Source organism: Aspergillus ambiguus, assembly GCF_047715705.1.
Source record: "Aspergillus ambiguus strain CBS 117.58 unplaced genomic scaffold BDV59scaffold_15, whole genome shotgun sequence".
NCBI classification, from domain to species: domain Eukaryota; kingdom Fungi; phylum Ascomycota; class Eurotiomycetes; order Eurotiales; family Aspergillaceae; genus Aspergillus; species Aspergillus ambiguus.
The window spans coordinates 519,766-547,718 of NW_027395528.1; the positions used below are offsets into that span (position 1 = coordinate 519,766).

The window sequence follows — 27,953 nt, forward strand, 5'->3', positions numbered from 1 at the left end:
CCATTTTTCTCGTGCTGCCATAAGATTACACTCGATATCGGAATTGAAGAATGTGCTACAAAGGAGAGACCTCATTCCCCACACATTGGAGCTCAATGTATGACATTGAGATAGAGTCTTCCCTTGTCCCTCTTTTGGGACGGGAAATGGTGCCGTAGAACAGGAGATAGGTGTGTTAGTAGGGAGCCGCTGGAATGGCTTTGTCATGGGAAGAGATGCTGAGCTTCCACTGAGAAGCGGAATATAGAGCACTCCGGCCAGAGCAGCTGAATACTGGCCATAAAGGCGATGGATGATATGAACAGAATCGTCTAAAATATTCGAGAGCCACTTCTGAAGACGGGGGTCGGTGCTTGCCATCGAAATATTTCCGACTGTCGATGAACCAACCTGCTGAATGGCTGACACGGCCCAGGGAGAGTGGTATACTCTTTCCTTGTATTTTGTCGTTATCTCCCAACCCTTTCCAGAGGAGAATATGGCGTTCCACCACTCAGCTTCACATTCCTCGACGCCTGGACCCAGATCAATTGGAATATCGCACAGGTCGGTCCGTGAAGCATCCTCATGATTGCCAATAGTGGTATACTTGTATTCGCAACGCTGGTTCGTGGAAGCCTCCAATGATTCCGCCCATCTCGCGGACAGAATATATGCCCATGCAACGAACAACACAGCGAGGTAATTCCCTTCGACATATCCCGACAGGCCCTGCGTACCTGGCCATTCTGCTAATGGAGCGCTGTCAGAAATTTGCATTTTATAGGACTTTGGACTCCTAGTAGTAGATGCGAACTAATGAACTTAGACTCAAGGAAGCAATTGCCGTTCGACGTAGCCCATTTAGAGGAGCCACTGATCAGAAGACCCGAGTTGCCATACGTCGATATCTTTTCGTCATATGCAAGCGATGTTTGAGATTCTTTGGAGATCAGGCCATATCCAAGATAAGTTGGTGTGCGCCCAAGAATTGCCTTCAGATCGATACAACTAAATGGAAGCTGTGATGTGTGCTCTTAACTGAATCAAAATATGACGCCCATAAGCAAAAGCTCTGGGAGACGACTTGCTCATAGGCTGCTTTGCTGGGACGGCCAGCATCACCCATGATGAGTTTGTGGTTCGAAAGTTCAACGTTGACAAAGACGTTGGGGGGACACTGAGATGAGTCGAACAGACGATCTGTCACATGATTTATAACCCTCTCTAGTGACCTACCCGCCCTCGTCAAGACAGAGTGAAGAACAATGCTTTCCATGCGTTGGTCCCCAGCGGCGTACACTTTCACGCCCCATGGTGGAAATGAGGCAACGAGGACCTTATCGACAATCCCAAGGGCCGTATGGATAAGGTCCTGTTGGATATCCACCAATCGAAGTGACAGAAGTGTGGTCACGTGTAAAAATGACACGTCATTGGCTGTCGCAAGCAAACCCATTACGGCTAGATGATTTCTCGGTCTCAGACCAAAACAAAACACTCCAGAACAGTTTGATGATGTCCAGAATCCAGCCACATACAAAATGTCCCTCCAAGAATTGCAGGAATTACGACAACGCCTAGAAGAGGAGCAACAGCTGCGAAAAGAAGAACGACGTCTACGGGAAGAAGAACGACGACTACGGGAAGAAGAGCGACGACTACTGGAAGAGGAACGGCATCTCAGGGAGCAAGCCGAGGACCAACTGAGGCTTCAGACCCAACAAACGACACTTCCCGAATTCCTTGACGCCTGCCATGCGCATTTATTCCTCGGGTTATCCATCCAAAAAAACAAAGACTCGTCAACCAAGGGCGACCCGGCAAACGCTGACCGTAAGCTCCGGCCGAACAAGATTCGTGAGTGGATCAGCTTTCCAGCCGAGCAGGCTTCGATATGGGAGGACTTGATGGATACAGAGTTTGCGACAGAGCGTCATTTCACGCCACTATTAGCATTGAATGAATATGGGAAGGAGGCCCGGGAAAGGATGGTAAGCTCCGAGTTGGATTTGGGCTACTTTCAAAGACAGGCCGTGGAGTCGCGTGTCGCCACCGTCGTGAAACAGCTACATGCCGACACCCGACTCCGACAAGTATTCTGTTTGAACGGGGATATCACATTCGAGAACCATGCCAATACCTTGACAGATGAGTCGAATATGGTAGCAGAGATGAGCTCTTTGAGCCTGTCCCAGAGACAGCCACGTCGCTCCATCCGCTTGGCTGCAAAATCCAGCCAGGTTGGCCCCTCAACACAGCCGCCACGGAGAGGTCAAAAAGCTACACAGCAACGCACTTCTCGGCCCCGAGCAGATCAGTTTTGTGTCTATAACAAGGGCCCGGAGGGGAAGGTTCCGGCTTTCATTATTGAGTACAAGGCGCCGCACAAGGTCTCTCTAGCTCATATCAGGGCTGGCCTCCAAGACATGGACCTCGATGAGGTCCTCCGTTTACAAGAAGGAGAATCGCCGGAGGACATCTGTCGCCGTACTGTGGCAGCAATTATTACTCAAGCATTCTCTTATATGATCCCTGCTGGGGTAGAGTCCGGCTTGGTATGTACTGGCCAGGCGTACATATACCTTCGCATCCCTGAAGACGATCCTTCTACCGTGCTCTACTACCTGTCAGTCCCGGAAGAGGACGTCGGACCAACTACGGGATGGACAGGTGATCTAAAAAGCAATAATCGACTGCATTTGACTGCAGTAGGCCATTTGCTGGCTTTTACCCTCCGTGCCTTGCGAATGCCAGTACGAGATATTGCTTGGACAAGGTGGGCAGCAAGCAAAATACAGACCTGGGAGATGATATACGATGACCTGCTAGAGGAAATCGAGGAGAAGGACATTCCTTCTTCTGACTTTAAACCATCCACGCGAAGTCGGCTGGAATACTGCCGTGCATCTCCAGTCAAGACCAGGTCCAGATCTGCCGTTGTTGCGGCTTGTAACCCTCCGCGAGACTCAAGATCGTCAAGCTATGATGATGCCGGCGATGGTTTTGATCCTAACTCACCAAGTCGACGACGACCTCGAGAAACCCGCCTTCCTCACCCATCGGCTTCATCATCCTTACTGACGATACAGGACTCGCAAGGATCACGCTCCAAAGGCAAGTCGCGGCAGTATTGTACACAGAAGTGCCTTTTGGGTCTGATTAGCGGGGGAGAATTAGATTGGAAATGCCCAAACGTGTCTGCCCATGGGATTGATCGACATCGACTAAACCGGACAGCCCTTATCCGACGGCTCAACCAGCAGCTTTCCGGTGATATTCTGCGACCTGATACAAAGTTAGGGTGCGAATCGCTGCACATGCACGGTAGACGCGGGGCGCTATTTAAGATCACTCTCTGGTCTCACGGTTATACCTTTGTAGGCAAAGGCGCACCGGTGGAGTTTGTGGACCGTGTGAAGAACGAGGAGCTCGTGTATTCACGTCTTACCCCCATCCAAGGGACGTTCGTGCCAGTCTTACTTGGCAGCCTGCGACTTCGGCATCCGTTTTCTTATGATGGTATTGCCGAGATGGTCCACCTGACGTGTATGGGTTTCGCCGGAAGGACCCTTGCTCGAAAGCATGCGCTCGATCGCCGTAAGATAATTCAACGAGCGGAGATATCACTGCAAGCGATTCATAACCTAGGTGTGCTCCATAGTGACCCCATACCTGGGAATATGACCTGGAACGAGCAAGACCGCTGCGTGATGTTTATTGATTTTGAGCGCTCAACGCTGCAGAGTCAAGGCCGAATGCCACTGGGGACCATTACATCGAACCAAAAACGCAAGCTGGAGGTTGGAAACTTGGAGAGAAGTCCAAATAAGCGTCTCAACTGTTTCGAGCGAGAGAAACGACGTATGATAAATGGGTTATAAAGATGCGCCTCGCAGGTCACAGTTACCTGGGACTGAGATGGTGATATTAACGGAGCAATAATGGTTTATTTTGACACCAATGGTTCAACGAGCAAAGATATGGCTGCAAACGATTCATAATTTTGGGGTGCTTGTTCTTAATGACCTTAGAATATGACCTAGAACTAGCAAGATCGCTGCGCGACGTCCATTGATCAGCGATCAACGCTGCAGAAATCAACGTCGAGCGCCGCCGGGAATCATTTTTTCTAATCAAAAACGAAAATGGGAGGTCGGGCGCCTGGAGAGGAGTCCAAACAAGCGTCCCAATTCCCAATTATTTTGAGCGAGAGAAAAAAAAAAAAGACGTACGATAAATGCTTGGACTGAGAAGGTGAGGTCAAAACAGTAGGGGTAGTTTATTCCGGAAGCGTTATCATGAATTTAAACCAATATATTAGTGCTATACCCAGTAATCCCTATAAATGTGTATGACCTTTCGGGCATTAACGGCCCGATTGATGCCTCGCTCTATGGCATTCAGAAAATGGAAGGCGGTCAGATAAACAACCCGGGAAATTGTTTCTTGTTCGCCTGACCATTGCTTCCAGAAATTCTTAATGACGACCAGTCGAGTCTGGATATATACACACAAAATCCTGAATCAAGTCAACAGTCTCAGTCTTATAGTATGCCCCGAGTTACTATAGTCACTTCCGTTTGACATGTTCCCAATACTAGACAGCTGAGGTACGCTGCACATAAAAAATGTTGAACCCCACGTCGACTTGGATCAAGCACCTGTCGTCAACCACGTCGCAGGTGTATCATATATTACTGTTACTTCTTGACTGAGATGGCCGAGGCGAAGCAAATGCCTGATATGGTCGAGTCTCTGTCCATCCCGAACGACTGTCAGGCAGACATCCGCAACCTACGAGGAATTGTCCCACGACGAGCGGATAAAATCCCCCGCCCTCAAAATGGTTTCCTGACTAGGATCCCACCTGTATACGGGTGTGATATGCTTGCAGCACATAGCATAAGCGATGCTTCAAAGGTAAGGAAAGTTTGCTATATAGTGTCGTGATCTAACTTTGTGTAGAAAAGCACAACTGCCCTCAGTCCCAAGCCAGAAGACTATACATGGAACATTGTTATCTTTTTCCGCGGTCGCCCTACTATCGGCAATACACCAACACTCATGATACCTATTATTGTAATCGGTTCTCTCACAGCGCGAGTTGATGGAGGGGATCACGGGTCGGCAACATTGGATTTGGACGGTCAATACCACCTTTTTCGCAAGGAGCATGTGCTCGTTATTGAAGGGGAAGGTCGCATGGCAGCACTATGTGTGACAGCGGTGGAATAGCATGTCATATCCCTGTCAATGGCAAGGCTCTTGGATATCGCCTGGACAATGATACGCTTCCATGTTCCATACTTTCATAAAGGGTATATATAAACGAGATCATTCGCCAAGTAAGCTAGTAGTCAAGAAAACCCAACAACACTATTAACAAAAGAAGTGTTTTGGGGGGTATAATCTCGAACAGCAAGCGTCACATCGCAAAACCCATGGCCTTCTGGATCTGCTTGGCTGCGAGAGGGAAAAACATTGAAATACAAGCCTTCTCCTAACAGCTGGTTGATATCGTTGAAACCACACCCAGCTTGATCATAGTTGACAACCTGTGTCACATCGCAGTAGCCGGCGGCAGGAAAGGTTGAGCCTGAAATATTATTCGACAGCCTCGGATCTGCTCCACCAAATTGGTTGCTGTCGTGTTGAGTAGACTCCGATCCCGCGAATTGTTTATCCATGGTGTGGTCTAGAGAGCCTGACAGCGATGCGGCGGGTGCGTTAAGACGCCGGCGTTTTGTGGGCATGCTAGAAGGCGTGGTTGGAGGCGCAGTTACTGAGCTCTCATACATTGGGGTCTGCGGCAATACTGTCGGAAAGTATCCGGGCCGTGCCGGTAGTTCAAGATCTTGCTGTTGCATGGGACACCTGCTTCCTGGCTGGAGTTAGATACGGTAGGCCAGTATCTGCCTAGGCAGAATGAATTTACCGTTGTAAACATGCTGGAGATTCGAGAACGTTGATGATATTACAGCCAAAATGTCTGCAATTTGAAACGTTTGCACGGCACCTGGCGGTGTTGAGTCAAGATACATCTGGACGCTTGAAGATTCTAGAAGAAGCAGATCAATAAGCCGCGGAATTTCTTCGAAACGAAGGTTCCTAAAGGTAGAAAGATTCAGAGCCGCGATGGCAGATATTCCGCATGCTGAACTTGATCGCCCTCTTTCCTTAAGTTGCTTTTCCAACAACTTCTCGACCACAAGCTGTTTCACCCCGGCGTTTATGCTGCGCAAAACGAGGTCTTTGTCATCCGGAGAGAAAGTGAAATGGTGTAGGTGTTTGGTAATAAAATTTGACCGCCTGTGTATGCGTGCTCGTATTTCTGGGTCTGTTGAGCAAATGCTATCGCAGAGCTCATCTACCCTTGTTTGCCCTTTATTAGCTTTCTGTTGAATTCGTGTGAATTCGAGACCCAGTGATCGTTGGGCTAATCCACGAAATATCCTGTCCTCCTTCCCTGGGTGGTCGTTGCCTTCCACAAGTTGGATATCTCTAATTCTTTCGTCTCTCCTATCCATTTTCCTTTCCTCTAGGATCATAGTGGGGCCTTTACTCAGAAATGTACATAACCAGGGAAGGTCGTTGGCAGAAGCTGCGAGCAATTTAGCAGGCCAGTCTTTTGCTTTTGATCGTGAAGCGCAGCGCGATAAACCCTGAGAACTCTCTGAGTCGCTACTACTGTGACCTCCGGACATTGTTTCATGCTCAAAATTCTCAAGGCGACGTCTTTCTGGTTCTGCCGGTACAATGCGATAGTCGACATTACTCTCGCTCTCGGACAGTCCGTCACTGCTTGACTGATCAAAGATGCTTGGTGGACTAGCAATGGATTCGCCGCTACAACTCGTTGACGGACTGGTTGGCTAAAATGAACTTGTTAGTTGATGTACGCAAAGCGACCTTGCGTTATGCTTACTCTCAGTCGCTTGCCGATGTGTACCAAGGCAACCTCTATCTCCTGACGATGTTCCCAGAGGACTTCTGGTGTTGCATCACGTAATACCTTGAGAGCCCATGGGATGTCCATACTCATGGGGAGAAGGTTATGATATGCACGATGTGAAGCTGTTGACGACTTCTGTCTGGATCTGAGACGTCGTACCCGCCCATTGACCATCTTATCGTAATAAATATTTTCCATTCCGTACCCGTAGTTTGGCCAAGAAATCACCGGAGTTGTGATCCGGACTCACCCATAATTTCGTACCTAACTAGAATGACCAGCTCTTTCAATCTTATTATACTCGATATCCTCCGATCTCCTTACTTTAGAACTTCTCTTGTTACATACAGCAATGAGAATCTACTCTATAAGGTGTCTAAAAGTTCAGTGCCAGAAAAAGCACTCTCCGATTATTAAGTGAACTTGCTGCCTGACACACAGCCCCCTAAAAGTCCAGTGACAGGCTAATTTGTCTGGACAGGATGAGACTAAATGGGACTCGATAACGGCCAATGAGAGCAGCGCTATGAGCGGATGTATTCGCCCGGTATCACGTGACGAAAAGTATGTTTTTGAACTGGCTGCGTGACTCTTGTCCGCTTTCGTCCAAATAACATGCTTGTGGTATTCGTGGCATCTGCGACCTAGAAGTGCCAATACTTTTCAGGATGGCCCGCGTCTCGAAATCCAAAGCCGCGAAATTTAATAGTTTTACTTTGAAAAAGCTGCAAAATGCAATAGAGAACGATCCGGAAGTCGACTTGGCGAAGCTGTTGCCATTGAGATACTCTACTCGCTTGGAGTCTATGCGTGGTGATACCGGATCCAGTGGGTATATTAAGTGTTGCCTGAGCGTAAACTGACAATGCTCTCTCTATAGAAACAACCATCCCGGCAAAAGCGGCACCCGGCGACGACGATGATATTCGGGCGTCCCTTCGTGCATCAGATCCCATTAATATCATATTTCCCTTATGTGAACCAGTACTGAAAATACTAAGGAAAATGTCGAATGATCCATTTTCCACCACCTGTGAGCTCCCGCAAAGGCTCATTGATCTCACATACGCGAGTGATGTGGTCTGGAAAGGCCCCTTTGCTCGCCAAAAGATGGTCTTCAAGTGCGGACACGACATTGTTCTGAAGGCAGTGCGAGACCTAGAGGATTATACGGAATACACGACCTTGCAGTATATTCGGCAGCATCTCCCAAAGTTTCCTAGTCCTGAGCCTCTAGGGCTTGTGCGGATGAGCGAGATCTCTCTGATTTTCATGACTCACCTACCGTCTACAACGCTTTCGGACGTCTGGTCGTCTATGACTGTGTCCCAAAAGTCCTCGATCAAGGGTCAGCTGGGCACGCTCCTAATGGATCTAAGATCGTTACCCTATCCCTCTGGCGCTCCTCTGGGAGGAGTCCAGGGCGAAGGTTGCAAAGATATCAGACGGCACTTGCGTCGGAGCAATGAACCAATCACAGTTTTGAGCGATTTCGAAGATTTCCTTCTGAATAGTCCTCATTCCAGAGGTAATGTCTTTGCGGAATTGATACGCCAGCTATCCCCGCCGACTCAACCGCCTTCGTCGCCTGCTATTGTTTTCACACACGGTGACCTCCGGCCAGACAATATTATGGTTGACATGGCGAACGACGAAGAGTGGACTGTTACGGGCCTGATTGACTGGGAATACAGTGGCTTCTACCCAGAATATTATGAGGCTGTTAAATACACGAACTGTCTGGCGCCTTACGAGGAAAATGATTGGTTTCTGTTTGCACCGGACTGTATTTCTCCGAAATCCTATGCTCACTGGTGGCTTCTTGATAGAGTTCGGGAAACAAGATTCGTCTAGCAGGCTGACTGCCTCCTATTGTCTTTAGAGGAAGCGAATGAAGATTTCCTCTCACTGCGATACAGACTCTTAGATGATTGCTCCTCTCTTCATTTTCAAATCCTTCCTAGCCTCGCAATAGTCCTCGTCATCGCCGTCCAAGACAAATTCATTTTCCAGCTTGTCAAGCACTTCAAGCACATAATCCTGACAGTCCCACTCAACCGTCTCGTTATCCACAACAACTGACTTGGCAGCAGATTTGACATCCTGGACGCTATCCTCGCCAAGAACAGCAACGAAAGTTTTGCCAACGTAGCTTCTAGAACTCTCGGGGCGAGCCCTCACGACATTTCGCTTGAAGTAGGGGTGTTGTCCGGTGACCTCGAATATCAAATTCTCCTTATCGCTCTCCACGTAGAGCGCCCAATGTTGAAAATTGCCATAGCGGGGTCGATAATAGACAACGTACAACTTTGGGTAGCCCATGTTGGTGGTACTATTTTACGGGACGTGAGTTGCTGCCCAGACTGTGTACGGTCCTGGCTCACCTAGATTTCGTGGTGTTTTGGCCTTCAATCTTTGCTTTCCGTTAGCGCAGCTATGTCTCTGGTCGATTCTTGTAATCCTGGTGATCACGACGGCTACTTTAGAATGAAGGCAGATTATATATATGGCCCTAACCCCACAAGTATGCATGCATGACTTTGTGATGTATAACGCGGGGCTTCGACTGGGCGGTTCGGTGAAATGATCTGCGGCGTACTAGCCATTGTCACCAGGTTGTAGGTACTCCGATTGGCTGGAATAGTTGTGCTCACGTAAGGGTCTGTGCTCGTTCTCAAGAACGAGCACAGACCCTTCACGCCATAGTAGGGCACAGTACAGAGTTTATGCAAAGGATGATCAACTGCATAGTGACTGGTTCAGGAAAATAATGACTGATAGGGCTGCCATGCAGCTGAAAGTTAGTAAACGGAAGTTGCAATGATTACGCGCCATTGGGTGGTCATCTAAAACATGAGAACTCAATTTCCTTTATTGTTCACTAAATGTGCACGCTGAGGTGGCCTTTAGTAAGTGTGGTCTCTCTCCAAAGGAATGGTTCTAAGTTGGAATCGGCCATCTATGAAAATGACGTAGGTCATACTCATGACAATTTGGCTTGCAATATGTGATACGGCCAGTACTCATCAACCAATTGATTCCTATGTGGGAGGTCGCTCCCGCGAAGGAAATAAATCGTTCTAGGCATATCCCAAGATTTTCTCAAATATGAATGCCTGCAGCTGAACGGATTCCAATTATCTACATACCATTATATTAACATTGTGCGTCGTCATTTCATATGGTGGGTCCTACTTTACCATATGTATAATCGATGATTATGGATATTGAAAGCACTAGATGCAGCGCTCTTCCCAGATCGAATGTACAAATATAAAGATCCAAGCTTCTGTGTCGGTCTGCCATGTCAATTATTTGCAGCAAAAAGCGTGACTGACCATTTTTTGAGAGCATACAATGCATGATTCAATCAGGACCACTCAGGAGATCATTGGGTTATCCCCAGAGATAGAGCATGCTCTTCAAGGGGGCCAGGCAGTATGGATAGAGTTCGGAAAGAGGTCCTTAACCTCCGCGGTGGAAGTCCCCAGGCAAGTATGGGAATATGTTTGGCAACTATGGCATTCGCTTACCTACAATTTGTCACTAGTCCAGCCGATGTCAGTGTGACCCGGGAATCAGGGATCTTCGGTGACTCGCCTCATCCTTTCCGAGATTCTTGCGACACTATGGCTTTCTCTGACGAATACATCGACGCTCTACGAGAAGGTAAGGCTGCATGTGTGACTGATCGGGGCTTCCTATCTTTGGCGGTTGAGGCTTCCAGGTAAGGGTAAAACCTTTCTTCGACAATGCCGGCATTTGCTGATTTCGATTATTTCTACACCGGCTCGTGCCCACAGGACCAGGGAATCGGGGGTGCTGGGCGAATCTCCACATCCTTGTCGAGAGTCCTACGGGTCTACCATACACCTTGACCCATATCTTGACGACAGGTTCTTCCAGGATGCGGTGGATCTGTCTATCGAGTCCTCCGGTCTAGGCCATGGCTACAATGATAGCAGAAGCAAAGTGCCGGATGATACGACCTATGCGCGGGGAGTTCCCTCGTTGTCTGAATTAGGTATACAAGGAGCCCAAAAGTCAGGAGAACCGTGTACCGCCTCGTTCGTGGAGCCTATCGAGCCTTCTGCCGACCCCTTGGTGATGCAAGTGAGACACATATCAATGGAAAAAGTAGAAAGACGGAGCGAAATGCTTGAGCCGGCAAATATGTCGCCTTCATGCTTCTCGGTGTCAGATCATGGCTCATCGACATCGAGTCAGGGATTTGCTTCGTGGAAGAGACGTACCTACGAGGTCTATGATTGGGCATTAAACACTCTACGTAAACTCCTGGTATGTACGACCATTTCATTTTTATTTAACCTACTAAAGAGCCAGAAAAGGATCTGATCAGGGATACGCATTTATGGTAGGGCGGAGGGAGTATCGTCTTTAATATGTTGAATTGTGAGGTTGGGAAGAGGTCGTTGTATGTATGTATGTACATAGAAATCGTGTCAGCCATGGAGGCCCGAAGCCCGGAAAGATGTGGTTGGAAACACGATTTCAATGTTCCTTCACGGAAATGGAGGTCGCAGCTACGTGTCCCATAGATCTGAAGAACGGTATACGGTAGACGAAAGAAGTAGAAATGTTGGTACCACTGTAGACTTCCACATACCCATGGTGGCATGAGTGGCACCTCCGAGGAGCCTCAGCTGCCTGTTGACCGTTTCCGCGAGTATCCATTAGACCTTTGGGAGGAACAATGAGAAGCAACAAGGATATTACCTTCACCCAATACAACGTTCGGCTGTTCTCCAAACCTGGCTATTGAAAAGATACATTTTAGATTCAGGTTGTCCATCCCACTATAGCACTGGGCCTCCTCCGGTTGCATACTTCGTGTGCGGCATCGACAGAACAAAGGGAGGAGTGCGGCACGGTGAATCCTGTCTCGAATAAGCCCTTTACTATCTGAAAAGTAGGTTCCGTATTTACATGGATGTCTTGAAGCTCATTCGCAGAAATGCCGTCGGAACTGGGGGCCGATGCTGAGGGTACAGAAGTAGACAAGAAGATTGATTCGACTTTTTGTAGAAGAGTCATCGTTTTGTTCGGCAAGTGCGAGGTACGGAATTGAGATAGGGTAAGAAATGAAATACATGTACGCAGTACAAGTGTAGTAAATAATAGTTTTAATCCCCCAGCCCAAACAACGATATTCATCCCAGCCTAGCAGAATCGTGTGTCCGTGACGAGATTCTTTTATAGGCCTTTAGCCGGGAGGCCAAACAGGTTGAATGGAATAAACATACCAGGAGTTTGTTTAAAATGCTTACTGCCCAATCACACACATAATGGATACGTCTCTTCCATGAAGCATATCCCTGGCTCGAGGCTGTGGATGAGCTACAGTCTGACACCGAAAAACGTGAGCGCGGCACATTCGGTCGTCCCTGTGATCTGCCCTGGCCTTGTGCTTCCACCATAGGCGGCTGGACATGCTCCACGATCATAGTGATAGACGAGGCCTCTTCACATTGAATTCCATTAACACCAGACCCGTAAGATGCGGAATATAAATTTTATAGTATATCCTTTCTTTATACTCGCAGCGATGGATGTCTAGGTTTAATTTTAGGTCCTGTAATTTTATAGATCTCAAGCCGCAACAACACCAGATCTTTCCTTCCTCACCAAAACAGAAGTTCCTATCAATGGAGTCTCTCTTCTTTTCTTCTGTCCGTCGAGGTTCGACGTCATGATTCAAGTAAAGATGGGACCGATGAGACAATGAGATATTCCGGCGGATTGGGATGAACTTCTGGCAGTTTTTGTAAAGACAGATATGCCCTTTCTCGAACCGATACCCATTTACATGGAGCCGCCATTCATCGATGGACTGGAACACTTTTGAACATTCCGAAGCGGTACAGGTGTATCTCTGTTCTTCGTCCCTTTTCGTTTCAGGCATGGTATCAACGTCAGCTTTCCTGCCCTATGGTGGCGGCAGATATCGGGAGCGAGGTATGGTTCGAGGTCTACAAAATATCTGAAACGGAACTGGTGAAGCTGAAATCAGGGAGCGAACCGTAGTATGCTTGGAGGAATACCCTAGCACGTATGGATGAATATGGGTGAATAAAATCTGAGGCCGGGCCAAGATGTGACGGGCGACCCAATCGTTCCGCTCCCTTGACCGGGGGGAGGTGGAGGTTTAATATCCAGGTATAAGGTGCATAATTAATTTACCATTTATATAAAGAGTAAATGTTACTTCGCTATATAAGTCACACATGTTCTCCAAGGAACTTCCCCAACCAATATTCTCAGTTCTTCAGATTCCTGGACAATATCATCCTTGTTTCCATCATGACCGACATAGAGCATCCCCTCGAGCACAAATATATGTGCACTGCTGAGGAGTGTACGAAACAGTTCACTTCTATCGACGATTGGCGCATTCATGTGGAGGCCTATTCATTCGAGCCCGGACACATATGCCTCTACGATGGCTGCGGTGAATTCGTCCCGACCAGCTCCAATGAGTCGCTTGCCCATCGGTCCCATCTCTACCTCAGGCATAATGTCGAACCGTACCGCACGGAAGGACTAAGAAAAGCCTTTATCGATAAGAACTTTTGCTCTGTTGCAGAAGGAAGGATGTGGTGCTCTCTATGTCTCGAATTGCTGGAATTGGATAACCGTGCGAAGGTCGTCGACCATTTCCAACAACATGTCCGAGATGGATTCCAATTCAAGATCCCTGGGCAAACGAAATACCCAGACACCAACCGAGCGAGTAAGGCAAAAGTTGGAACATCGAAAAGGTCCGCGAATGAAGGCGAAGATGATGTTATCGATCTTTCTCGGCGTGGAACCGTTGCATGGATTGGCCCCCAGCCACGAGAACGCGGTGTCTAACAGTGGGAATACTACCTGCACGGATGAAGATCTCGGGCATGGAAGAGGCATGAGTATGGATATACGGCAACTTCTAGAGCTAGAGAGGAATGTAAACGACATCTAGCGGGTAAAATGTGGCGGGGATGACATCTGAGTAGTTATACAGCAGATACACACATCTCTGCCAGATGCCACTTTGTGTTTTGAACAGGGTGAAAAGGTGTGTATGCTACATACAAGCTTCCAGAAATGTAATATCGCTCAACTGTTATTAACATCTATAACGTGTTGGAGTTGGGGAAACGGGAGAAGGGGTTGTAACCCTTCGTCCCAGACAATGCGCCCTCAGGGATTAGCGAGCCGCCTTCGTTATCCAGTTCAAGAAAAGGCATGGAACGCGTGGCCAATGCAGATACTCCGGCGCCATTGTCGGCAAATCGACCAGTAACCCATAGGAAGGGCGGTCTCTACCCCATCCAACGTTTACCGTGATTTGGTATTTGATTATGTGAGCTCCTGGGACCTGCACCAGGCTCGCATGAGAGACGTCCATTCTCTTCAGTGCATGCCATGTCTACTTTCAAGCTGGTTAGCACGGCTCATTAATATGGTGATACCAGAATCCGAAAGACCGCGTCCCCCAGGCCAAAGGTTGCCTGCTTCAAACCCTGACGAGTACACGAACAATCAACTTGCGTTCTACCGCATTCTAACAAAAGCTACAAGCCTGCCCTATGCATGTCCACTGTGTCTTCGTGGATACAGTCGCTACGATATCCTCTACAAGCACTTCAAAACGACAGAGGAGGCCCAACACCGGGCGCTGAAGACCCTGTGGTTCGGTAGCAAATGCCCGGTTTGCAGAACACCCGCTGACCAAGTTCTGCGACATATGGCAATGCGACACCCGACGAATTACCAAAGTTTGATGAAGCCAACCTTGCGCTTACGGCACGAGGTGGATATCAATATTCCTTCTTCGCCCGCATGTTTCGAGCATACGTTCCTTTTCCCTCTGAGACGACTAGGTTGTATTGTCAACCTACCTCACAGGAAGCAGTTACGCCGGCCAGGTACACAAAAACACATCAGCGGGGACCAAGAGAGCATTAAAAGTGGGACATCATCCTTGAAGAAGCGAAAGACGGATAATTCTGGTCAACAACAAGACATTGATGAGGACGAGGAATCCCGTATGGAAGGGATGGCCCCCCCTTTCCATATACCGGGGCACGCTTGTCACCGCATGATTCCGCCAAATCCTCCTCCATTTGGCAACATCTTCAGTATGGATTTATGTTTACGTTGATGGGACAGATTATACAGGACTAATGATTTATAGACCAGGAGGTCTATGAAGAGAACAACCTAGACCAGCGAGCGCCGTCCCTTCCAACCGATTCGTTGCCTTTCGTGACCCCGCCAACTTTTCCCGAAAATATTCAAGAACCGAGAGTTGATTTGTCTGGCCGAGGGCACATTTCGAACCTAGATACACTATACCAAGCACCTTGGAACTTGTTCGTTTCCACAGAAGGCACCATACATCGAGACAATGATGGAGATGGCTGGCAGGTCACACAGATTGATTGATTGACGGTTTCGCGATCTAGGGAGTTGCTGAAGGCTCAAATATGACTTTCACAAAAGTGGGAACAACTGTTATTAGAACCAATTTCCCGTTTATACCGACGTCCCTGTCTGTATATACGCCCCGTCCGAGCTCTAAACGTTTCCCATCGAGTAGCGAAGTCTCGTATATCAGGACTGGGATGTGGAGGCATGGAAAGGTGGCCTGCAGTTTTGCCTTCCCCATGACCCTGGCAAGTATCACGCGTACTGGCTACGGTAGTGTCAGGGGACGGTCTCTAAAGAGCATTGGAGGATTAATTCGGTACTCACGCCGTCACAGACCAGTGAAAGTAAAGGTCTCAGGCGCTCCATTGCATCAGTGTTGAGCGGGCTCTCGACGTATATCTCGTCCTCGGGGAGCCCTCTGAACGCTTCCGTCTCGAAATATTCCCTAAGGCTTGGGATAACTTGTTCGGCGGCGCGCACATAATTGGATAGACGAAATGTCGATAGATGCTGAGGCATCTTGGGGTATGGAACTTGCTTGATGAATGACTTTCTGACGGTTGCCTCATGCCGACAGTCTACCCCGCTAGGTCACATGCTAGTTATGATATGACAACCACATGGCATTCATGGCAGAATGACAGCCATATCGAACACCCGCTATTGTCGCTACCAGCCACACATTCACTGACTATTCTAGTCATCTCGGTCGGCTAATTGGTCGAGCACCCGCAACTGTGTAGAAAGCGCCTGATTTAACGAACAACACTGATCCAGGACTATGGTAAGGTCAGCAATGCAAGCAGCGTATCACCTGACGAAAGACCTTACTAGAGAGAATTTCTTCTTCCCATACCCCGATCTCATAGTCTACCAGTCCATGCTTTTCTATCCTATCACAGATAGCAATCAGCTCCTTACCAAATGCTTCTATTTGTGAAATGCTCAGACATGTGTCGGGGAGAGGAATGTTCGCCTTCATTGAAGCCTGAGTCAAATCCTTCTGCTTCTGACAGATTGCAAGACAGCAGATATTCAGCCCGTTCCAGAGCCTGAGTTGCATAGGATGAACTGCAGCATCGTCGTCCAAAAGGCCTGTTAGAAATGGTATGAGCCCATGGTCAGCGAAACAGCCAAAGACAACGCATAGGCGATGAACCTTGTGACATACCACACTGTACTTCATCACTAGTAACCCAAAGGAGAAATCCTAATATGATCTCTGCTGCCTCGGCGGTTTGATTGACAAGACATAGACAGATAGCTTCATGCTGATCCCTTTTAAATTGCCTCAGGATATCCTCCAAGCAGATCTCAACAGGAGAGCCCTTTTCTATCTTTTCCCATTCGTCAAGATTTCCTGCTGGGATTGAATACCTCAAGTGGCCATCATCCGGGGCGTAAAGTCGTAAAACGTCGGCGGAAAAAGTATCAGCTTGGTATATGTCGTCGCTCCCGTCGTACATCAGCCTAAGGAGAAGGTTAGCATTTGTTGAGGCCACAGAGCGTCGGATGCTAGTTTGTTTTGTACATCAGTAAGTCTTCCATAATGGTGTACTATTTCAGAAAACGACTTAAAGAAATCGCAGGGGTGAATGTGGACGGGCAGGACCTTGGTGAGCCTTGCTTACCACACGTTGCATATAGCCAGACAGTGCACATATGTAGACAAGATCCTCGCTATGTTGACGTCGCACATGACTCCATCGTGGCCGAATTGTCTTCCATAACGCGATCACCGAAGATGAACCATGGATCTAAGTCGATGTGCAGCAAGTGGAGCTTGGAAGAACTTGCTTGCCCTTTCGACCACGGATGGCCCGGGGCTGCGCCTCCTGGCAAGCACACTGTGGTTTACCGTGATTTGGTAGTGGGGAACGAATGGAGCCGGCCACCACTCTACGCGTATCAGGTGGCCCAATGGCCAGTCTTATGCATGGGATAATGATAATCATTCCATCTGCATGCGCGAACGCCACCTCCGTGTAGTCATTCCTGCGTCTCTGTGGTGATGTGGGTGCCATGCTACCGCACAGACTCGATGCTATTCCGAGAGATGACTTACCAGAGACTGGCTGGTACCCCAGGATACACCTACACCCACATTAGCGGTCTAGACCAACCAGCAGGTAGATCTGCCTCTCAGCGTTCTTTGTTAATTCGACTAATCGCCTCCACCGACGCTCGGACAGCAAGTGATGTCGTACGGATAATCCGTGTTTGTCCGTTGCCCCTGCGCTTCTGGCGCTTTGGTGAATGATATTCCTGGCCTTCAAGATATAATGCGTGGAGTCCTTCTCAGAAGTTGCCCTTGCACAACTATCTTTGATAGCAGTCAGTAGTCGTGTTCATTGGGATCCTACTTTGACATCTGCTTTACTCCATGGCTACACCATCCAATGTACCCTTGGCTGGCGGTGGAAACTCCACCGCCCCCAGGCCTTTGTTTCTCTGCGATAAATGCTATCATGACGTTGGGCTAGCAGTTTTTGGTCGTCGAAATATTCGGTTCACCCAGAGACCAGAGACTCTGTGCTTCTGCTGCGAAAACGGTCGCCAAGTTGGACTATTCGTGAGCGTGCCCAAACAATTTAAGTCTAATTACGGCTAACGTTCTTCCAGGTGCATGAATCCTATTTCGACGAGGTCAAAAAGGCCCGATATATGTTTCTTCAGCTAGAGGAGCAGCGACGCGAACTCGAAAAGACAACGCTGGAGTATGGTATGTTACCCAGAAACTTTAAAGGTATCTGTTGACTTGTCAAAGGTTCCAAGGCGGACCAGTAGTTCTCAGCGAGGGTTGTGGTTGTGTGGCAACGGACGTCTCCCATGCGTTCTAGGAGCTCGGGACCTCGTTCATGTTTAAACGCCTTCAGGATGAGTGCGTCATCCAAGTATGTCTCGGATTATCTTTGATAATATGTATAGAACCCTAGGATATAGCAGCCGCGAATTTGAAATAGTAGCACACAAATATTTTATAGATCTGATGTATTCTCGCCCCTGTTTCTCTACGTCCGGCCGATGGGCTCATTGTTCACTGCGCCCTCGTACATCCCTGCGTTTACCATGATTTGGTAGTGGGGCAAGGCGTTTCCCCCCCACTTGATTGGATGGTTTTATCCACAGTCCTGTGATCTGGGGGCGGCGTTTGTGCAACGCTCTGGGACATAAATCAGATATGGAACACCCGACTCCTTGTTCTTCCGGCCTTCAGGACACATCACCCTTCATGGAGCGGACAAGGCATATGCAACCCTCCACGATGGTATCAAGCTCCGAGACTGACTACGACTCTGGCGTGGAGCTTGATGATGAGTATGCTCATTCCACCATTTCAAACTCCGTTTTCTCATCCTCATTAGTTATCTTGAACTGCTTGATGAGTCGTTTAGAGAGAGAATCTTTGACCATGGGCGCTACTATTCGTTTCGCTATCGAAGACGCCATCCTTTCCCCGTCGATAATGTATGTGTTCCAGCGGTCACCACCGAGTCTGTGCTAACCAAACTATGAGTAGAAGGAACAAGAACGACAGAGTGAGTTGGACCACTTACTTGACGTTTCACTACTGACACTCTGATTGACCGGCAATTGCTTGCATACTGTGAATTGTTTAATGGGAGGCTATGTCCAGCGTCTGTCAGTGCTGCTCGGTGCGTTCTCGATGTGAGAACTGGTGCTGGATCTTGGGCAATCAAATTCGGTATATGCCAAATAAGCACGTCTCCATATACATACTAACTATATGACAGCAGAGGAACACCCGTCGTCCATGGTAAGTTATCTTCTGGCCTCACACCAATCCACTAACTAACCACGAAGGTTTTTGGGATTGATATGGTATACATGCAAGAAGAATGGTATGGATCGCGTTGACGGTTTCTGCTAAGGCGAGTCTAACAGGATTAGGGTGCCGAATAACTGCGAGTTCTGCATCGATGATTTAGGTCAGCAGGATTGGTATTATCCTTTCAGAAACATTGACTTTATCCATGTTGGTGGACTATGGGGAGACCGCCAGCTACTCATGTGTATTCTCCATGGAGCTTACAGGTATAGCCTCACACTCCACACGACGCTTATGCTAATACAGTACTAGCTGCTCCTCACCCAACGGCATGTTGGAGATATGGGACAGCAAGGTTCATTTTCAAGACCCGCACGGCGAAACCGGCCTCCACCGTCTCTATAACGAGATGGATAAGGCCTTCAAAATGGACGGACGCTCACTCGATCTCCCCCTCGAATACCTCTCGGAAATGCAAAGCCATGGCTTTACCAACGTTGCGGAACACGTCTACCGTATACCACTCAACATGAAACAACCAATTACCCAGACATCGGTTTTAGAAAGCTGGGCAGACGGATTTGAAGCTTACAGCATGGAGTTACTGGTAGAGCATCTGGATAAGCGTTCACTTGAAGTTTTCTTCCTGTGTGCTACCGCGCGTCAAGCCCTGAGGAAGGGAGTGGAAGGCTGGCTCGAAGTGTACGTCACAGCCAGGCATGTATTGGAACGCTTACTGACAACCACAGCCGTATTACGTCCGGGCAGAAACCAGCAATGCCTCCATAGGGTGTCCATAAATGATGTCCCCTTATGCTGTCGGGAAGGAGAAGAAGGGGTATATTACCCAAGCCCGCGTGCCTATCATATCGAGGGAAAGCATTCATAAAAAACAGGACAGCCCAAGACATGTAATCTAGGTGAAGTCAAAGAAATAACACTGAACATTTATAAGATACTGTGTCCAGAACTGTAGACGTGGGGAGATGATGGTGAGTTGTGGCCGGAACTTTGCCTTTCTTCCGTCCGATACCGGCGACGACGGGTACATCGGAAGCCGACGCCCAGCTACCAGGTGCTTCTAGAGTGTTCCTCAAACCCTTCCGGCATACTCACAAAGAAATTTCCCAGCAGAATATGGTAGTCACGCTGATTATCTTCGCGGTATGGAGGTGGATTTACCAGGTCCGAGCAAGAGACCGTTGCAATGCGTCGGAACCAGATGAATCGGCGAGACTGGAAAGTGGATAATCCGGTCAAAGGGGAAAGTGCTATATACATCATATAGACCAGCTCCAAATACACTCGAAATGAGATGGAGATCTAAGCTAACAAGTGGTCCAACGAGAGGGGTCTCTCACTATTCAAGTACGTTCCCGCTAGTTCCAGCGGTGCTTGGCTAGTATCTCCTCCCGACAGCATAAATCTAATGTGACTCATTTGCTCATCGGCTTTACGCACGGCAACAGAGTCGGCGCTCTTTTCCTTTTGAGTTTCACCCGTGGCCTCACTCCCTGGAGATACTGTGCTCGGCCGTGCCGGGTCAGATGCAGAAGCAGACACATGTGAAGTTGGACGCGTTCCCTGCGAACCTGGGGATCTATCAGCCAAAGGCAGGGGGAGGGATACAATGAGAGAATCACCCTTCCTTTCCCGGCGTCTTCGCGTCTTTCGCGCCCCACGCAGGCCATTCTCTTGGATGCGTCGCGCCTTGGTCTTAAGGGCGAGTTCTTTCCGGTAGATACCTACCTGCTGGAAATATTCCTGTTCGATTTCAGGCCAACTGAGATGCTTATAACACTCCAAGAAAGTCAACAGCCGGGACTCTTCCTCGTAGGACCAGCGAAGCCTACTGGTTGTCGACACACCGGGGGAACTGGTGAGCCTCGGTAAAGCCTCGTTCACCTCCCGAGGATCCTCGCTCATTCGGTAATCTTCATCGCCATGGTCTCCAAGGTCGCTGGTACCGGAAGATTGATGTGTGCCACCCTCTGAATGGGAATCCACATCATTATGAGGCGCCTCATCACTTACAGCATCAGCCCTCGGCTCTCCGTTGGGGCCATGCTGCAGGTTGGCTGAGAAGGTCATAACCGGTTCGTGGCGCTGCTGGGCTTTCGGCTCGGCCTCCAGTGCTGTATAACTGCGAAGTGAGATCAAGCGTTCCCGCAGACGACGGGAAAGGCTCTCGTCTTCCTGGAGGGCTTTTGCGGTGCATTAGTCTTAGATTAATCTATATTCTGCCACTGCGCTGGCTACCATTGACATACCTTGCAGCACGTTCTGTTTCCACGTCGACAGGCATCGGATTGTGGCCTCCACTGCCTCTATCTCTGCCTGTAAGTCTTGAGGGTGCGGCCAAGGCTCAATGAATTTTTGAAGCAAGCCAGACCGTATAATGTCGCAGTCAGGAGCCGTTAAAGCAACGGTGATCCCTCGCACAAGACAGTGCTGGGTACCGTTCGCATTTGGCTGTAGTTGGGAAGGCTCGACATCCTGCAGGACGTCGACCCAGCTCGGGGATGGAACGTCAACTTCACGATCAACTGGCGGGACCAAGGAAGGCTTGCAAGCACCAAACACTTTCCTGAACCCATCTTCAAAAGAGTCATTTAACAGATGGGCCCCTAGGTGCGACGCCAAAGCTTCTTTTCGTTCAAGGGCAAGTCGATACTTGAAGGACTGCTCGCGATGGGAGTCGATTCCGCTGGTGTCAAGATGTTGCAGTCGAAAGTCTTCTCGGGGACCCGAAAAGTAGAGGTCTAGGATCCGGCCGCTGGGGCTTGAGGCTCGGTCAGACTCACAGGCGCCAGCCATCTTCGGAGACATCAAATGCAGGAAGGTTGGTCAAAGAAAGCAGCCAAGCAAAAAGCTAAGGAACGTAAACCGGACTTAGGTGATGCCTATTGTCATTACATATCTAATTTCTGCTCCTACCATCTCGTTTATGTGGACGAGTCCGGGTGCGACAAACGCATAGGCTTTAGAAAAACAGGCTGGTCTCCCCATGGCACCACATTTTCCCAAGTCACCAAATTCCATTGCGATCAACGGTATCAAATTCTCCCAGCATACGCATAGGATGGTATTGTGCTGTCTCGCGTCTATAAAGGCTCAACGGACTCCTCTATCTTTGAAGTTTATTGAAGAGTTATTGCATCACTGCGGGAAATGGCCGGAGCCCAAATCTGTTCTTGTTATGGACAATGCCTCCTTCCATCACTTTCAAAGGGTTGAACAATTATGTTCACTCGCAGGGGTAAAATTTATATTCTTACCTCCGTACTCGCCGGATTTAAAACCCCATTGAAGAGCTCTTCGCTGATACTAAAGCTTTCACTCGGCGGCACTGGCACTCCTACGAAGATAACCCTGATCAGGGTTTTGATAGATTTTTGGTTTGGTGTGTTAGTACTGTTGGTGAAAGAAAACAAAGTGCAGAGGATCGTTTTCTAATTCAGGCCCGACTATCGAGTATTATTGACTTTCAATTCTTTACTGGCTGATCAAGTGACGCATACGGTACTGTACAGATGAGGCCGAAACTGGATACCCGTGTTGTATATACACCGACTTGTTTTCGAACTCTCAATGCCAATACACGCTATTCCTATAAAGCAAATGTATATTTTCAGTTATATTTAGCAGAACAACCCCTCTGAACGAAGCGATTCTGTAAACAAGTCATCTGTTTCGCTCCCGTATTGTTATGAATCTAGTTAAAAACCCCAACTGCCATGACGTCGCCAAGTCAAGACCCATCAACATTCAGACAGCCCGTCACGATAGGGCAAGAAGGCTCGATTCCTGGCAGCGTCATATTTCATATGATATAGAGCAAGAAAAAGCTGACGACATTACAAACTGCCCAGGCAGCAAAATTTAGTGAGCGTTCCGTCCCTTAAGTACACAGGAAAATGAGCGCAAGTTTTCCCGGAGTCTGTGTCGGCCCACCGGAGACCATTGCCAGTACTCGCATGATGCTCGATAGCCTCCGTGATCACCTTGCCGAGAAACCCACCCTATACATCGAAGAAATGGTGATCTACCTATGGGATGAATGTGGTGTTCTTCCTTCACCGTTCAGTATCAAATGTGCCCTTGCCGATGCCAGCGTGTCATTAAGCTTGAAAAATATTGACAAGGAAATTGAAGTGGCGCAAGTATAGACAGGCCGTTCAGGTCTATCGCAGCACCCTTCCGCCCAATACACGCTCCTGGTGCCCATCATATATCTAAGGCACCTCGTCTAATATGCAAAAACGTAGTCCCTATCATCCTCCAAGAGCTTTCTTACGAAGTCTCCTGGCTTTGTAGGCTCCCTACCCAGAATCTCCCGCAATAATGGATGCGTCGTGCGCAGCTCCCCTTGGACAATTTCATCCCAAACCGTCGCAAGCATCTCAAAGTGCTCTTTTGGCTTGCCTCGTGGATCACTTATCCACTCGTTGAGATAATCCTCTCGCGAGACCAGCTCAAGCTTGATATTTCGCCCAGATGTGTCGTTGATGGTATCTACTATTTCCCGAGCTGTAATTGTCTCCTGCGCAGTGAATAGTACAGTTTGATTCTCATACCCACCGCGAATCATAATCCGTGCTGTTGCTTCACCAAGCTCTGCACGGGATGTATAGGCGACCTCCCCATCAGCGGGGAGTTTCACGGTTCCAGACCGCTCGGGATACCAGTCAAGAAATATAGTGAAGCATTCGGCGTAGACGCCTTCTCGGATGGAGGTATATGTAAGGCCGGATCTAGATTGGGGCATTAGACCAGCGCCAGTAGGATTTGTACGTGGGTATAGGATATATGACGTACTCTTTGAGGAGTTTTTCAGTATGCAGATGATCCTGCATTACTGGAGCATTGGAGGTGTCCTGGAGCCCTCCGAATGCCAGAGATGTATACCAGATCTAGGGGAGAGAGGGACTTATTAGCAACTTCGTCAAATGTTCTTAAACAGGATTACCAGTAGAACATACATGTTTCACCCCTGTTTTCCTAGCAGCCTCTATAACCTTGGCATGCTGCTCGCCGCGACACAAGCCACTAGAACTAATAAAAAGGAGGTTTTGCACATCACACAGGCCCGTTTCAAGAGATTGCGAATTGTTGTAGTCAACATGGCGGAAAGTAATACCACGATCTTCAAAGGTTGATCTGTTGGCAGCATTGGATGATGCGGCGGCGAATTCAGAACGTGGGACATTTGCGGTGAAATATTTGAGGACTTCTCTTCCAAGGCCTCCAGTTGCGCCTGTAACTAGGTATTTGACCGTCATTTTGTTTGTGTTGTTCAAAAACCAGGTGTGTTCATCGCTGATCTGAGGTTCCGGCATTTCCAGCAATGCTATTTATCTATTGGCGGCGGGAGCTTCTATACACAACAGTGACGTTGCTTCTGTGTGTCCGGCTTGGTAATCAAGCGGATTAGTAACCAATGGAACCTGTTGCAACATGGTGGTGGGATGGCGGCTGTGCCGGAGCTCCCACTTCCGTTGCATAACAGCGACGCTGTTTTTGTGTGTGGCTTGGTAATCAAGCGGATTAGTAACCAATGGAACCTGTTGCAACATGGTGGTGGGATGTCGCTGTGCCGGAGCTCCCACTTTCGTCTGGGATCCTCCCACACTGATAGAGACGCTCACTAATGGTTCTCGACTACATATTCTAGTTAGATGCTCGGCTGTAGCCACCTATATCACAGGTATATATAGCCATAAAAGGTACCTCGTAGCCCAGCACAATATTCTTGCTTCCATCAACTTGATTCCTCGCAACATCCTCAACAAAACATGGCTCTAACCTTCCTCATCGTCGGCGCAACAGGCAACACCGGCCAAGCCCTAACACGAGCCCTCCCAGCCCTTCTCAAAGCAAACAAGACATTTTTCAACCATCGAGTGCTCGCTGTAACCAGGTCCCTTTCCAGCCAGGCGGCTCAAGACCTGGCCAAAGTCCCTGGCGTCGAGATCATCGAATACAACTGGACTGATATTACCGCCGACTGGCTGCGAAAACATCAAGTCATTCGCGCCTTTATTGCTCCGCACAACGCACCCAACCAATTTGCTGAGGAGTCAGCCTTCCATGTTGCAGCTCTAAGGGCTGATGTTGAGTACGTCGTGCGTATCTCCACCACGGCACCTAACGTCCGTCCTGATCTCGAAGCCTACTACCCCCGTCAGCACTGGGCTATCGAGTCCATGCTCGGCTCGGCAGAATTCAGTGCGCTGAAATGGACCTCGCTCCAGCCAGCTTCTTTTCTAAATCTCTACCTCGCCGGCATTGCTGGTTATATCAGGCAGTACAGAGAGACGGGCAAGCAGGAAGCGCCCCTCAGGTTGATAGCTGCCAAAGACGCGCATGTTGCGCCTATCCACCCAGATGAAGTCGGCATCTTTGCTGCGCACCTTCTGGCCGAGCGTGACCCGACAACGCACAACAGGGCCAAGTATGTTCTGAACGGACCAGAGGACATCACCGGCGAACAGCTGGTGGGCATGGTGGAACAGTATATTGGCACCAAGGTGGAGGATGTGAAGTATAAGGACATGAGCTTTGTCTATACTCTCTTTGACAGTTCTTTGGGGGCCCGGGACAGTCGAGGACGGTTATTGAGTCAATCAAGCATGCAGCGAAGACCATGTGGGAAGGGAAGTGTACCTCTGCAACAACGAGCAAGGAGGTTTTGGAGCTTGCTGCGCCGAAGCGGACCCCTGCAGAGGTACTGAGGAGATTGTTGGAAGTGTAAGCATTCATGGGCACATCGACCTTGACTTTCCCAGGCTCGTTGAACCTATTTATTCATTTCTGGCCTTTAGTTTGTCTAGTCCGGTTCCACTAGAGAAATATATAAGCTGCAAGCTTAATGAACGGCACAAAGGTATTATTTGTAGTGGCCAATCACAAGGACTAATCAATCTGAATCGAGAACACACTGTAATAAGTTACTCTTTTGGGAGAAGCTCGTTTGAGCCATCCTACTATGTCTCTAATACGCCTAAGAGAACAAGGCCGCCGTAGATCCTCACCATCGACATCCCAGGCCCACAACTCAGGCTCGCCATCCACCCAGCGCTTATGATTGTGCTTCGACGCCGAAACTTACCATTAGTCAACGTCCGCTAGGTCATATCTTGTATCGTTTCTATTTCCTAATTTAGTTATTTAGTTGATCCCTATTATTCCTGTATTAATTGCAGCTTCGCTGCTAGATTCAATGGATCAAATCTTCATGTTTGTGTGGATGAGTACTGGTTGATACGGACATGGCGACCCCCGACAAAAGCTTCCGACGGGTAGATCACTAATCAGTTACAGTAGTCGGAGGGTAAACAGGACCCACCAAGGTGCTTCCACATGGATAAATTCGCGGGCCATCCATTCACCTAGAACAGCGCCTAAATCCCAACAATAAATAATGCGCGGGACGAGATGCACTGTGATCGATGTTACTGTACGCAGTGGGCAGCGATGCTCCTGACGATATCTTTTTCTCCTTAGGTTCTGGAAGACTAATGCTGTTGCGAGTACGATCAGAAGCACTATTATCTAACGTCAACCCACTCTCTTCGTCCGTTCCGGGGTTGTGTAATGTGCTGATCGCCATTTGGCTCTTTTTTAAATCGGACCATCAAATATGCTCTGTCATCTGCCTGCTATATACTGTGGAGGGAGTGCGGCATTCCAATTTAGTGGATAGTCCTATAAAACTGACACAATGCGAACCTAATGCAGCGATGACCTGTTTTAAATAATGGGAAGGTACGCCTCGTTTGCGACTATTAGCTGGTGTTTATCACCTGCCGGCTAGAAAGTAAGGTTTTGGCCACACGATGCTATCCCTATATCAAGTATTCGGGGAAACGAACTGACTCCCTTATTGGCTAGCATGGTCGTATGAGCAGGTCTAGCGGCTGGAGATCCTTTGTCCCACAACGGCTTCGACGAATATAGACCCTGTGACTTGCACATAAGAGCCGGATACTCTTACTAGAGCTATTATGAATTGGACAACATAGACTAAGAGAGATAACATACATGGGGGTTCAAAAGTCTGTTTACACTCCCGCGTCAACCCCCGCCATCAATTTTGACCACCTTTTTCAACCACCTCCCATTCCATCAAAATGAGGTCTTTTGGAACCGAAATTAGTGGAAATAGGAGGCTGAATCAAGAGCTTTCTACTGAGCAACGATCAGCTATTTTAGCTGCACTAGAAGCTGGCAATTCCCCCACGCAGTTGGCCGCGCAATATAACGTCACGCGTCAAACTATCTACAATACTAAAAAGCGTTTTTTGGACCTTTCAACGCTAAAATCTCGCTCTCGTACAGGAAGACCCTCAAAGCTTAATGCCTATACTAGACGGTATATCTATCGTTTAGTCCGTCGGAACCCTACAATGTCCTGGAAAGCCCTAGTTGCTAGCACCCCTGGAGGCCTCTCAAAATCGACAATTCAACGCGTTCTACGCAAATACAATCTAAAAAAATGGAAGAGTAAGAAGAGAATACCTATTAAATCGTGTATTACACGCGCACGTTTTAAATTTGCCCAAAAGTGGCGCGAATTTCCTGGCTGGAAAGAAGTCATGTTTTCCGACGAATGCAGCGTACAACGAAAGGCTAATAATTCTACATAATTCGTCTTTAGATTCTTCAACGAAGCATACCGACCAGATCTAGTAAACCTTGTGAACCATGGAAAAGATATATCTCAAATGGTATGGGGCGCTATATGGCTTGGTGGCCGATCGGAATTGATTATCATGGAACGGGACGAATTTGCAC

General features: G+C 48.4%; 14 protein-coding genes across 14 annotated transcripts; 8 read left to right on the plus strand and 6 right to left on the minus strand.

The window, feature by feature from the left end:
• Positions 1-868: 868 nt before the first annotated feature.
• Positions 869-1,711, minus strand: BDV59DRAFT_30472 (uncharacterized protein). The gene has a single exon (XM_073696162.1). It carries the CDS (start codon positions 1,436-1,438, stop codon positions 977-979), a length of 462 nt encoding a protein of 153 aa, XP_073548168.1. The 5' UTR covers positions 1,439-1,711; the 3' UTR covers positions 869-976.
• BDV59DRAFT_30432 (uncharacterized protein) lies at positions 1,142-4,279 on the plus strand. The gene has a single exon (XM_073696161.1). It carries the CDS (start codon positions 1,524-1,526, stop codon positions 3,861-3,863), a length of 2,340 nt encoding a protein of 779 aa, XP_073548169.1. The 5' UTR covers positions 1,142-1,523; the 3' UTR covers positions 3,864-4,279.
• A 181-nt stretch (positions 4,280-4,460) lies between these two features.
• Positions 4,461-5,272, plus strand: BDV59DRAFT_178160 (uncharacterized protein). Its single transcript, XM_073689726.1, has 2 exons — positions 4,461-4,902; positions 4,948-5,272. The coding sequence occupies exons 1-2, from the start codon at positions 4,699-4,701 to the stop codon at positions 5,215-5,217; spliced, it is 474 nt and encodes a 157-aa protein (XP_073548170.1). The 5' UTR covers positions 4,461-4,698; the 3' UTR covers positions 5,218-5,272.
• On the minus strand, positions 5,273-7,067 carry BDV59DRAFT_178163 (uncharacterized protein). Its single transcript, XM_073689727.1, has 3 exons — positions 6,908-7,067; positions 5,918-6,854; positions 5,273-5,863 (listed from the first exon to the last, which is right to left on the minus strand). Exons 1-3 carry the CDS (start codon positions 7,022-7,024, stop codon positions 5,340-5,342), a joined length of 1,578 nt encoding a protein of 525 aa, XP_073548171.1. The 5' UTR covers positions 7,025-7,067; the 3' UTR covers positions 5,273-5,339.
• Positions 7,068-7,517: 450 nt separating this feature from the next.
• Positions 7,518-9,401, plus strand: BDV59DRAFT_178166 (aminoglycoside phosphotransferase family protein). Its single transcript, XM_073689728.1, has 3 exons — positions 7,518-7,762; positions 7,815-9,266; positions 9,319-9,401. Exons 1-2 carry the CDS (start codon positions 7,603-7,605, stop codon positions 8,786-8,788), a joined length of 1,134 nt encoding a protein of 377 aa, XP_073548172.1. The 5' UTR covers positions 7,518-7,602; the 3' UTR covers positions 8,789-9,266; positions 9,319-9,401.
• BDV59DRAFT_30511 (uncharacterized protein) lies at positions 8,823-9,344 on the minus strand. Its single transcript, XM_073696163.1, has one exon. The coding sequence runs from the start codon at positions 9,254-9,256 to the stop codon at positions 8,858-8,860; it is 399 nt and encodes a 132-aa protein (XP_073548173.1). The 5' UTR covers positions 9,257-9,344; the 3' UTR covers positions 8,823-8,857.
• Positions 9,402-9,803: 402 nt separating the features above from the next.
• BDV59DRAFT_178170 (uncharacterized protein) lies at positions 9,804-11,832 on the plus strand. The gene is made up of 6 exons (XM_073689729.1): positions 9,804-10,118; positions 10,175-10,227; positions 10,286-10,425; positions 10,485-10,661; positions 10,714-11,604; positions 11,674-11,832. Exons 2-5 carry the CDS (start codon positions 10,198-10,200, stop codon positions 11,288-11,290), a joined length of 924 nt encoding a protein of 307 aa, XP_073548174.1. The 5' UTR covers positions 9,804-10,118; positions 10,175-10,197; the 3' UTR covers positions 11,291-11,604; positions 11,674-11,832.
• Positions 11,833-12,532: 700 nt separating this feature from the next.
• Positions 12,533-13,042, plus strand: BDV59DRAFT_178184 (uncharacterized protein). The gene has a single exon (XM_073689730.1). It carries the CDS (start codon positions 12,781-12,783, stop codon positions 12,937-12,939), a length of 159 nt encoding a protein of 52 aa, XP_073548175.1. The 5' UTR covers positions 12,533-12,780; the 3' UTR covers positions 12,940-13,042.
• A 213-nt stretch (positions 13,043-13,255) lies between these two features.
• On the plus strand, positions 13,256-16,016 carry BDV59DRAFT_207857 (uncharacterized protein; the record flags this gene model as incomplete). Its single annotated transcript, XM_073695087.1, has 3 exons — positions 13,256-13,799; positions 14,434-15,075; positions 15,132-16,016. 3 exons carry the CDS (start codon positions 13,256-13,258, stop codon positions 15,380-15,382), a joined length of 1,437 nt encoding a protein of 478 aa, XP_073548176.1. The 3' UTR covers positions 15,383-16,016.
• Positions 15,399-16,430, minus strand: BDV59DRAFT_193228 (uncharacterized protein; the record flags this gene model as incomplete). The annotated part of the gene is made up of 3 exons (XM_073692188.1): positions 15,399-15,632; positions 15,692-15,945; positions 16,199-16,430. The coding sequence occupies 3 exons, from the start codon at positions 16,428-16,430 to the stop codon at positions 15,399-15,401; spliced, it is 720 nt and encodes a 239-aa protein (XP_073548177.1).
• Positions 16,431-18,507: 2,077 nt separating this feature from the next.
• Positions 18,508-20,115, plus strand: BDV59DRAFT_178201 (uncharacterized protein). The gene is made up of 9 exons (XM_073689731.1): positions 18,508-18,685; positions 18,733-18,835; positions 18,888-18,906; positions 18,954-19,073; positions 19,123-19,145; positions 19,193-19,230; positions 19,280-19,423; positions 19,470-19,859; positions 19,907-20,115. The coding sequence occupies exons 1-9, from the start codon at positions 18,549-18,551 to the stop codon at positions 19,944-19,946; spliced, it is 1,014 nt and encodes a 337-aa protein (XP_073548178.1). The 5' UTR covers positions 18,508-18,548; the 3' UTR covers positions 19,947-20,115.
• Positions 20,116-21,210: 1,095 nt separating this feature from the next.
• BDV59DRAFT_30818 (uncharacterized protein) lies at positions 21,211-22,193 on the minus strand. Its single transcript, XM_073696164.1, has one exon. It carries the CDS (start codon positions 21,984-21,986, stop codon positions 21,381-21,383), a length of 606 nt encoding a protein of 201 aa, XP_073548179.1. The 5' UTR covers positions 21,987-22,193; the 3' UTR covers positions 21,211-21,380.
• A 990-nt stretch (positions 22,194-23,183) lies between these two features.
• BDV59DRAFT_178214 (SDR family oxidoreductase) lies at positions 23,184-24,599 on the minus strand. Its single transcript, XM_073689732.1, has 3 exons — positions 24,140-24,599; positions 23,976-24,070; positions 23,184-23,911 (listed from the first exon to the last, which is right to left on the minus strand). Exons 1-3 carry the CDS (start codon positions 24,494-24,496, stop codon positions 23,407-23,409), a joined length of 957 nt encoding a protein of 318 aa, XP_073548180.1. The 5' UTR covers positions 24,497-24,599; the 3' UTR covers positions 23,184-23,406.
• Positions 24,600-24,712: 113 nt separating this feature from the next.
• On the plus strand, positions 24,713-26,073 carry BDV59DRAFT_178216 (SDR family oxidoreductase). Its single transcript, XM_073689733.1, has one exon. The coding sequence runs from the start codon at positions 24,953-24,955 to the stop codon at positions 25,889-25,891; it is 939 nt and encodes a 312-aa protein (XP_073548181.1). The 5' UTR covers positions 24,713-24,952; the 3' UTR covers positions 25,892-26,073.
• The last annotated feature ends 1,880 nt before the right edge of the window (positions 26,074-27,953 follow it).